An 11067-nucleotide genomic window follows, 5' to 3' on the forward strand; every position below is an offset into this window, starting at 1 on the left:
GGGGACGTGCGGAGGGGGCACAGGGTGGGGATGGCGTGGGCAATGGGGGGACCCAGAGCTGCTGGGGGGAGGTTGTGCCCCATGGCTGTGGCCCACGTGTGCCATCCACGCCCCCACCATCCCCCAATTTATCACAGCAAAGCGGCTCTGATATCAAAGAAACGTTTAATAAGCTGCAATAAAATACGGACCTTTAGAAAGCTCATCATTGGGTGAATATCAACAACAGAGAGAGAAAAGAAAACAAGGCGGTGGGAGTCCGTGAGGAACTCAGATCTGAGTCAGGGAGCTTTACCTGGAACAAGAACACAGCTTCCTCGAGAGTCTAAACGACAGGAGCACAGAGTTCACAAAATGTCAACACTGAGAGAGTCGATACACAGCCAAAGTTCAAATGACCCAGCTCTTATAGCTATACATATCGATTTAAAGCAACTTAATATAACTTTATTTCATTTTTTATATACATGTTCAAAGGTTCGTCAGGTGAGGTATGTAAACATCATCTAATGGAAACCCCTCTGCACCTTTCCGACCGAGGATTCACAGCAGACGTTTTGCTTTCCCCCAGCACAGAGCCGAGCGAGCGGCCGTGCTCCCTGCACACCATTCTGACATTTCACATTGGTCAGGCTCTGACATACAGTACCGGACAGGAGGGCTGTTCGGATCAGTGTCTAAAGTTCATCCTAGAGAAACGAACAGAGCGACAAAACTCCTTCCAGGGAAGTGGACACATTTGCTACTGGGGCGGAACTAGGATTCAAACGTTGAGCATCTTGGGAAGAACAAAAAGAAACATATTGGGTTGGTTGGGTTGGTGCTTTTCTTTCTTTTTTTTTTTTCCTTTCTTTTTCCACACTACAGTTCCAAAAATGAAGGGCTCTCGTGAGCCCCTCTGTCTCACTCCCATCCCATGCTCTGAAATGAGGGACCCGTCACTGAACAGCAGGGCTAACCCCATTATGGGATGGGTACAGCAAAACGGGGTTAAAAACAGCCAGAAAAAAGCCACACACACGTAGGAAAAACACACACAAACAGGCAACCGACCTCAAACCCTCCAATAAACATGGCAGAAGGGCAAGCAAAGAGGCAATGACCTTATGGGGCCAGCTTGGCTGCGGACAGCTGCCCTTCTGCCCTGCTCTGCGGGCACCTTGGGGTCAGAGCAGCCGCTTGGAACAGCCCTGGGGCAGCTCCTCCAGACCCGCACCCCACAGTGGGCTGAGCCCCCGTCACCCAAGACATTATTACTAAAATCTTATTGCTGGCAGTGCCCCCACCATGGAGACCCCCACCCCTCCCTCCCAGCTCCCGCTCACCCTCTGACATCATCAGAAATGAGATGAAGAGTTAATGCTTGGACACCGATGGGACGGGACCCTGTCCCCCTGCGCCATCAGGCAGCCACAGTGACCGCCAGTCGGAACAAGAACCTACAGAAAGCCCACAAAATAAATATAAAAAACCCGACTATTTACAATATTAAATCCGTGAGAATTGAGAGAGAGAGAAAAAAAATGTCTTTACCTGCCCCAAAAGCTTAAAAAGTAGGTTAGCATCCTGCCGCCTAGCACAACACTATCTTACATGGCACCTACACATAATATATATTCACATTTCATTTTAAAATTAGGTACTCTTACAAACAGACTTAGAAAACATTGGCTAGCGAGGTGGCCTGGCGGGCCAGGTGACACCACAATGGCCACCACGGTGCCCTCTGTGGCCATCCCACAGCTGCCAACGTGCCCTGAATCAAACGCCAGCTGCCCGCGGCCCGGTGGAAGTGCTCTCAAACCAGGGGGGTAAGGGGGGGGGGGGGGGGAGAAACCGTGATTCCGCTAAGCCTAGGGGTGATCTTAATACAAACTCCTGAGAACATCTTAGAACAGATGGATTCATTTCACAACCACCAAGCGAAGGGATGGGCGGAACGGACGCTATGATACGCGGAGCAGGGAGTGGGGGTGGAGGTAAACTCCGAGAGTAGGATGAGAAGTCAGCCAACAAGGAAAGCTGAAGGGGTGGCGGTGGCAGCAGCAGCCGGCACTGCTGTGATCGGGGAGCACTGGGGGCACAGCACTGGGGCTGGAGGGAGGACATCGGGGAGTAAGTGGGAATGGAGCAACACAACACTGCCTGGAAGAGAGGGAGAAGAAAATCAAATTTGGGCACTGATGAAGAAATGGTGGCGATGCCACCCTGCCACGTGGCCACCTCATATGCAGATCCCTTCATTTGCTAGCAAACTAAAACATCCCTCCATCCTTTCCCAAAACACAGCACTCACAAGCACAAAGCACATGGTAAAAGCACGTCTCATCAGCTGCAAGACCCGGGAGCTACAACTGGTGTCAGCATGAGAACACGCACAGGAGATGAGGAGGAGATGGCACCTCCTGAGAGGCAGCACAGAGCTGGAGATGCCTCCCAGCAGGAAGCCGCCCTGTTTTTCTGGAGATGAGAGCACTCCTGGCCAACCTACGATGCAGAGAACTCGCATAGAGCACCGCTGTGCCCACCCTGACCTGGGCAGGGCCATGCCCAAGTGCTGGCTGCAGTCACTTGGCCACAGGTGGTGGTCGCACTCTATCCATCAAAGACAAAGCCCCTCCTGAAGACCAAAGCTGTCACTGTTAAATAAAACAGAAGAGCACTCTGCTGCCTCGCCAGGCACCCCATCACCCGGCCTGCCCTCAGCTTTCAGCCTGACAACTCACATTCCTCCCATGCCACGGGATGCCCAGCATCCCATTCGACATGTGCTAAGGCTGCAGCACAGCTCTGGGGAGCAACATCACGAGCTGCCATCCCAACATGGGGCAGCAAGGGACAGCCCCCAGAATTCAAAGAGAAATTAAATGCAGAATGTGGGGAGGGGGTCCTGCATTTCTAATCCAGACCAAGGGAAGGGAAAGGCAGAGAGACCTGTGGGGAAGGCACAGAGCAGTGCTATGGCTGCCACCAGTGCCTCTCCTGAAATGCTTTTAAATCTTTCCTGATGGAATGTTTGACATCTTTAATACATGCAGTAAAAATTAAAGTCATAGATAACTCCGTATTAATCTGTACAGGGTCTGACAGGCTAGATTTAATCACTTTGTTGCTGCTTAAAGAGCTCACTTTTGCATGATTTAAAGGGGAGGGAAAGTTTTCAAACCAAAGCCTTGCTGCTTCCTGCACGGGACGCTTACACTGGGATTCCTGCAAGCAGCAAGGTGCGTGTTTGTATACAAAAGTGAATGCAAACTATAGGGAAAATCAGCTGCAGCCGTGCAAAGGAACAGGGGTAGGGGCAGAGCCGCAGGGTGACATCCATGTGTGGGTACCTGGAGAGCCACCGGCAGCTGCAGGAGAACCGACACGTGTCCCATCCACCTTCGTCTCCCTCACCGATGGCAAAGGGGTTTGGGTTTGCTTGAAATGCCACTCACAGACAGACAGAAGGGCGCTGAAGGGAAGGGAAATGCTGGCGTGCACCAAAAGGCTGCCGAAAGCTACTTCATGTGCACAAAGGTGGTTTTCTTTCTGCTACAGTACAAGTGCTTGTGCCTCAAGTATAAAACGCAAGCCTCCAAATCACACAGACGAGCTTCTTAATTTTATTTTTAAAGTGATAAATAAGGCACTGTACTTTTAACTAAAACTGCCTGGTTCTGAGTTCAAAAGCCCCAGGACCATCGGAACTGCAAACACTTCCTTCGGAACAGCAGAGCCAGACAGGCTGACCTCTTCTCCGCCTCAGACACAGCTTCCGATGCCTAACATCACGGGCATGATCCTGTAACTGCGGATTTTAAAGGCTTGCTACAGCTTATAAAAGCAGCTTTAGTTAATGCATGGTAAGGGTTACTACTATACAAGAGTTCTGTACATGGCTACCGCTGCACTGCTACTTGGCATCCAGCCGCGAGCGCTTGCTGTGCGAGCAGTCTCCCTTCGCCCGCAGCTTCCTCTTGCCCTGCGAACTGCTGCCTTCCTGCCCCTTCCTCACAGCCCTGGGAAGGGCCTTCCCCCCGCCCGCCTTCTTGTTGGCCATCTTCTGTGCCCGCGTCGAGGACTCGCCCAGCGGTCTGTGCCGCGGGGATGGGCCCAGCTCCTCGTGGCCGGGCGGCGGCGCGGCACGGCGGCTGGTGTTCTCCTTGCCCTTCCGCACCGGCAGCCGCACCTTCTCCAGTTGCCTTTTTGGGACTCTCTTCTCTTTTGAAGACATCTTCTTGGCCAGCTTGCTGCTCCTCTCCACCTGCTTGCGGGTGGCGGGGGCCTTGGTGCCCACCTCTGAGTGCTTTATTTTTCCAGCCTTCTTGGCCGGCACCTTGTCCTTCCCCGAGGAGCCAGCCCGCTCCTGCGTGGCCTCACTCTCCTTCAGAGTCCTCTTCTTCCTGCTGAGCTGCTCAGCCCGGGGCGAGGGCTCCTCCTGGCCTTTACTCTTCCCTTTCCGCCCTTTCCCCGCTCCATCTGCTGAGGGTGATTTAGTGGGGAAGGCATCCGCCTTGATCTGCAGGGCCAGCTTGGGGGACATGAGCGGGTTGATGCACAGGCTCTTGCGGCTGGTCTTGCCCTCGGGGCCCGGTTGCTCGCCAGGCACGTCGCCACGCCGGTCGGCGCGGGTGGCACGGTGCTGGGCCCGCAGCTTGCCCCTCAGCTGGGAGTACTTGCGCAGGATGCGGGTGCTGGCCTGGGTGGGCAGGCTGGGGGTGGGCTGTGCGCCCCGCTCCTGGCTCAGCTCCTCGGGGCTGGCTTCAGGCGGAGGAGGCTGGCCGGCCACCTTGCCCTCCTCAGCCTCAGCTTTGTCGGCATTCTCGCGGATCTTGGCCCACAGCTTTTGGTTTTTCAGGTTGTTGCGGGCCGGCGTGGTGGCGGCAAATTTCTTCAGGTGTTTTTTCAAGCGCTCAGCCTGCAGTGAGCTGGGGTAGAGGCCAGAGGAGGAGTACTTCTGCATGGGAACCTTGATGGGGGGGATCTCCCCCGGGAGACGCGTGTTGAGTTTCTTCACGATCACCAGCGAGCGGGTCTCGGTGGTCTCCAGGAACCACTGGCAGATGTCAGACAGCTTGTAGGCCTTCATGAACAGCATCTGGACAGGAGACAGCTTCTGAACCTCCAGCGCCCCTCTGCTTTTCCGCGTCCTTTTCTTGCTTTTCCAGATCTCCTTCAGCTTGTCGGCTTTGTTCTTCACCTTGGGGGCTGGCTGCACCTCCTTCTCCAGCTGGATCCAGCCCTTCTGCACCTTCATGTACTGGGCGTTGAACTCGGCAATCAGCTCCTGGTTCTCCTCCTCAGCGCACCACTCCATGAACCTCGGCTTGCTGTCTTCTGCATCCATATCCTCCAGCGCCAGGGCATCATCATTCCCTGAACTGCACTCGTCCCTGGCTTTAGGGACAGCCTGCATAGACTCCTTCCCTGGCAAGCTCTTTTTTGCAGTGTCAGCTGTTGCAGGTGTGTGTCTTAAGTTGTAAAACTGCAGGGTGACCTTTTTGTGCTTGGCAGCCTTCGCTGGGAGATGCTTGCTTCCTCCACCTCTGCTGGTGGGACACGGAGATTGGCTGCTCACCGGCTCATAGTGCTCCAGCTTCCCCGTGTCTATGGTACTGTCAGAGCTCTCCTCTTTTGCACAAGCATCGCCCAGCTTCACCTCTGCTTGCACACTGCCTGCAGGCACACTGCTTTCTGCTGGGAGGAGGATGCTTTTCTTCTCAGCATCAGTCTGCACACAGATGTCCAGCATCTCACCTGGTTGACTGTGGCCACCTGTAGCAGCAGGGTTGTCTTTATGGGAATTTTCTCCCTCGGATGCAGTTTCTTTTGCTAAGATGCTTTTATAGGTCTGCCTGGTGGTGACACCGTTCTCCTCAGCAATGCTTTCTGGAGCCTGCCTGGTGCTTAGCCCCTCATTGTGCTGGAGCAGTGCACTATGGAAGCAGTCATTCGGGAAGTTTGCGGGTGTTGTCCCATCCAGGTTCCCTTCTCTCTTGAACCGCTTAGCACCAGGACTCTTGGAGGCTTTGATCTGAAGGCCAGGAAAATGCACAGGGATGGAAGAACCAGTGTCCTCAGTGCTGACCTCAGTGGGTGGTTGAGACTGCTGGCTTCGGAGACGCCGGTCAGATGCCACAAGTGTTCTCCTTCCTTTCTTTCGCTTCTTGTCTAGGCTGTCTTTGGAAGAGATGGAGTCTTTCTCTGCTGTTTCCAAGCCATCGGATTCGGGCAGTGTTTCCTCTTCAGCAGGCTCCTTTTCACCTGCCAGGCTGTTGTTCTGCTCTGCCTCGCCTTCCAAGTCCACAGGGAGAGCTATGCTGGCTGGTGCAGCCTCCTCTTGCTCAAGGGAGGTGTCACCTGGTACAACTGATAGTTCAGCATCTGGTATAGTATCAGTGCTTTTGTTCACCTCCACGCTCTGCAAGGTGGCAGAGGGCTCTGGTGGACAATTCCTGCTGTCAGTGGCAGGGGGCTGCTCAGGAGCCTGCAGCTCTGGAGAGTGTGGAGAAAGTTCTGCGGGATGCACACCACAGGGCTCTGTGCTGCTGGCACCTGGGAGCACTGCATGGTCCCTGGTGTCAGCCTCAGGTGTTGCATCCAAAGCAGGGCAGAGCTGCACGGGGGACCCTGGCTCTGGGCTGGCGGGAAGGTCTGGAGTAGTTTGCACACCCACATCTGGGGAACCTTTCTCCCTGATGGCTGCTTCAGTGGCGGGAAGGGTGGCACAGCCTGCAGCTGGTGCAGCATCACTGTCCTTGGAGCTGCCATCCCCAGAGGGAGCTGCACCAACCTCCAGGGCAGCCAAGCCCCCAGCCCCTTGGCTACAGGGGGAGCCTGGGGGTGGAGAGCCAGTCATGCTGTCCTCCGTCATAGGGCTGGGTGGTGCTGAGAGTGAGAACAGGGGCACAGCTGCAGAGGCCTCCCGTGACCGCAGTACTCGCATGTCCCGCAGCTCTCGCTGCACGGAGCCCAGATCACCCCTGCCTTTCGTCTCTCTGCCAGCTGGCGTGCCTTTGGCCAGCAGCCGGAGCGAAACCCTTTTCTCCCCATCCCGCCCTGCCCCCGTGGAGCTGCCCCCTGAAAGCACCAGAGTTGGCTTCGTGCTTACGAGCGCCTGCGTCCGCTGCGCCATGCCACCGCCCCGCTCCTCTGCCCGCGAGCTTTTCACCAGCGTGCGGACAGTGGGCAGCTCGCAGCACTCCCCATTGAAGAAATACCCCCGCGTGCTCTTCCGTGCCGTCCTGCGGGACGACACGGCACGCTGGCTTTCAAAGTGGCACTCAGTGATGGGCTGGCTGATGTAGACCACGTCGCACTGGTTGTCATAGTCATTAATCCGCAGCCCTGAGGCTTTTTTGCTCTTGCGGGAGGGCCGAAGGGAGGCTGCCTTGGCACGGGGGTGCCCAGCAGGGGCACGGTGGGAGGTTGGTGTGGTGCCAGCAGGCAGCCAGCCCTCTTTGGATTTGTCAAGCGGGCCCTTGTCGGCTGGGTGCAGGTGGCAGCCTACCTTGCCCTTGGCCACAGCGTGCAGGTGGTTGTCTGGCTTTGGTCTTGTGTCTTGTTCTTTCACATCGAGGTCCTGGTGCAAAGATGCTTTCGAGCCACACTGTAATGCATTCTCTTTGTCCGCACAGCGAGGAGAGCTGACAGCAAAGCCAGGGTCCCAGGGCTCCTCTGGCAGAGCCCTGAAAGAGCTCTTCTGGGAGCCCAGACAACTGTCCAGGCCATCCTCACTGCCGTTCACGTTGGCCACTTTGACAGAGATGTAGCCTTCCACTAGTGCCTTACCTGCTCCCTGCTCTTTGCTGTCCTCACACCTTCTGACGCTGGCATCTTGTTCGTGGCCAGCAGCTTGCCCCTCCAGGCTTTTTGTGGTGTGGTGGAAATTCAATGAGGAAGAGTTCAACGTGCTGAGGTATCCTTGAGTGGAGCTGTCCTTTGGGCTGGCAGAGTGCAGCCGCGTGCTGGGGAGGTCAGGGAAGTCTCTCCTCAAAGCAGGGCTGGAGCTCTCTGCCCTGTCCATGGGTTTCAGCTCTGCAGGCTGCCCAGTGCTGTCAGTGCCTGGCTGTCCTGGCTCCAAGGAAGAAAGGGGCCTTGGGTCAGTACATGTAGCACCCTTATCCTGGTTTTCAGTGCTTTGCTGGCTACAACCAGAGCCACAAGTGGAGGCCTCCATGCTTTCGGATTCAGACGACTGCTGGCCTTCACAGTCCGGTTGTACTTCAGTGTATATGTCGTTTAGCACACGGATGAACTGCTTCTGGTGGTGCGTACACAGTCTGACCATAAACTTTTCCAGTGGAGACTTGGGCTGATTGTTAGAGTCTATTGCTACTGCCTCTGCTGCATCCTCACTAGAGAGACAAAGAGAAAAGCAGTCAGTAACACGTCTTGGGAACAAAAGTTTATGCTGCAAAACTGGAACACCCTTCTACTCCCACTTGGACCCATCACTCACTGGACGCCCAGGTGAGATCGAGCACCCTAGTGCCATGAGGCTGGCAGCCCCCAGCACAGGATATGAACTGCATTTTGTTTGTCACACACTGCTGGAGTACCATAACTGCACTTCTCAGAACCAGCTTTGTGATACACACAGGCCCAACACTTCTGAGACACACCAGTGTGAGCGCACACATCTACACATACACATTTTGGAGGGCTCCCAGCACACAGGACATGTCTGCGGCCACACACCCTTCCGTGCTGCTGTGCCCTGCCATTTGCTCTGTGCTTTGGTTTACAGCCATTTGGTAAATTCGCTCTGCCCACCTGCAGTGCTCACCCAGGAAGGTGGGCACCATTGTCTACAGGATCGCTGCCATGAGCTACCACTTAAACAAGGCGATTCTGCTCAGCAGAAGCAATTAATTAGAATGCATCGGTGGGGAGGCTAAGGGATAATTACTCAGTGTTTGCATGAACTTGTCAGGAGCGTGGTGCCAAAATCATGCCTGCTTCCAGCAGCAGCACACACAGATCCTGCCCCATCCCCATCACTCCCGCAGTAGGGGCTCAGTGCTGGCCCCATACCAGCACAGCTGCAGAGCTGTGGAACAACACAGCACCTTGCTGTCCCCCAGGAGGGCAGGCTGCTCCCTGCTCCCCTCCTGGCATGACTCACAACTCCTGCACAGGGAAGTGCCACAAGTCACTCCTGCCAACTGCTGGGTGGTACTTAGAAGAAGTTTTTGTGGAAGTGCTGGCTCTTAGACTCTGCTCCCAAACTCAGCAAGTGGAAGCGTCCCACGGGCTGCTCTGGACTGTGAGTTCAGCCACGTGGCCTCCTCTTTGCCCAGAAATGCTGCTCCAAGCATCTGCTGGCCAGGCCTGCGTGTCACAGTGTGCCTAAATTCCAAGCTCAGTTTCTTAGGCAATGTTTTTCCAACACCTCCTGAAACGAAATGGCTGAGCAAGTTACACTTGGCAAATGCACCCCAGCGCCCCAGAACACGCTGCGTGGCCACCACCAAGCCCGCTGCCTTCAGCCGAACACCCTCCAGCAGCCCCAGCCGGTTCCACCCAGGGTGAACAGAAAATGAAAGCACTCAGGTACAGCCTGGCCATTCTCCAGAGCCCTGCATGGAAAGATTGTCCCAGAGAGGATTCCTACATGGCTCAGCTCCTCCCCTCACCCTGCGGGTAACAACGGGGCAACACCTTTCTCCTACCACCAGGAAGGAGAGGAGGGCCCTGCACAGCCCCTTCCACTGGGGCAGAGGTCTCCCCTTACCTGCCCAGAAGCCCAGCTCTGCGCAGTGGCAGCCATCTTCCTGCATTTATCAATGCAGCCTGTCCGCAACCCTCCCCCCCCCCCCCCCCGCCACCTCACTGGGATGCCACGGGACAGGGAAGTGAAGGCCAAGCAGCAAGCTTTGTCCTTAACCTCACTGGTGGGGCAGTGCTGGTCTCATGGCTTTGCCCAGGCATATGGGCCCCAGGGAGCTGGGGATGTGCCATGTCCTGCCCAGCACCATTGGCACCCAGGGTTTCAGGTGCATCTCCCCGTGCTCTCACCTCTTTTCCTCTGACATCTGGCTGACACCACGGCTCTCACTGCTGCTCTACGCCCTACCGTGCTCCAAAGAGTTAATCCTATATATACACAGCTTGCTAAGCTGTAAATTTAAAAAACAGATATAGATCATTTCCCTGGTTGAAAAAGGAGATAACTCCACTGAGACTCAATGTCCTTTGTCCTCAGAAAACCCATCTCGCCCTCAATGTCACTATTCACCTGTGCCTACGGTCACATAACTGCAGGGTTCTCTGCTTTCACATCACTGAGACCCAAAGACGGACCACAATTCCTCATTCTGAACCCATCTGCCCCCTCCTCAGCCTACCCCCAGGTGGGCACCTCCTTATTCTGAGAATCAGAGGGCCAAGCACAGCCCTGCAGTGCCTGCCAGGGGTTTGCATCAGACACCAATGGTCCCCTCTGTCCTGCTGACGGAGGTGCAGCGGGATGGAAGAACAGCAGAGGATGGGAATTGGGGATGTGGCTTTGGGAGGCAGAACAGGTAGGGCTCAGGGGACACACAGGAAGCCCTCTGCAGCCTCTCCCCCAGCACAGCTCTCCCTGAGCTGGGCTGTCTTTGAGGAACATGCCATTCTGCCCAACACCTGCAGAAGCCTCCAGCCCAGCCCCGTGATCAGCTTGCTGGCAGTTCCTGGGGTACCCACCCTTTGTGCCTCCAGCCCAGTCACTCACCCATCCAGAGACCCCAGCCTGGCTGCCACCTCCCCCTGCCAGCAGAAAGCACCCTGCTGTCCCACCAGCACCCTGCCACCCGAGCCCCCGCTGCCCTCCCAGCTCTCCTCTCTCTCTATTCCTTTCTGCCTGTCACAGAAGGTGTCAGAGGAATCAAGGGGCAGTAGCTGTCAGCGAGACACACAGAGCTGTTGCCACGCAACCACCGTGGTGTAGCAATTAACGCTGGGGAAAACGTGCTGTGCTCTGAAGCTATTTGCATAGCTGCGTGCTGCAATACATTTGTTTGCTTTGTGGCACCGGCGGTTTGCGGGGCTGGGAGCCAGCCCTCCCTGACTGCTGCTGGGGGGACCCAGGGCTGCCAG

At 55.8% G+C, this 11067-nt stretch overlaps 1 protein-coding gene across 7 annotated transcripts in view; it reads right to left on the reverse strand.

Annotated features, from left to right (window-relative positions):
• Positions 1–83: 83 nt before the first annotated feature.
• Positions 84–11067, reverse strand: part of LCOR (ligand dependent nuclear receptor corepressor) — a 73240-nt gene continuing 62256 nt past the window's right edge. For all 7 annotated transcript variants that reach the window (XM_090145371.1, XM_090145369.1, XM_090145368.1 and 4 more), the window contains one exon: positions 84–8342. In XM_090145371.1, the coding sequence (XP_090001497.1) occupies positions 3899–8342 (4444 nt within the window). In that variant the 3' untranslated portion in view covers positions 84–3898. The remainder of the gene's footprint in view (positions 8343–11067) is intronic.

This window comes from Phasianus colchicus, chromosome 8 (genome assembly GCF_987193195.1).
Source record: "Phasianus colchicus chromosome 8, bPhaCol1.hap1.1, whole genome shotgun sequence".
Lineage (NCBI taxonomy): Eukaryota > Metazoa > Chordata > Aves > Galliformes > Phasianidae > Phasianus > Phasianus colchicus.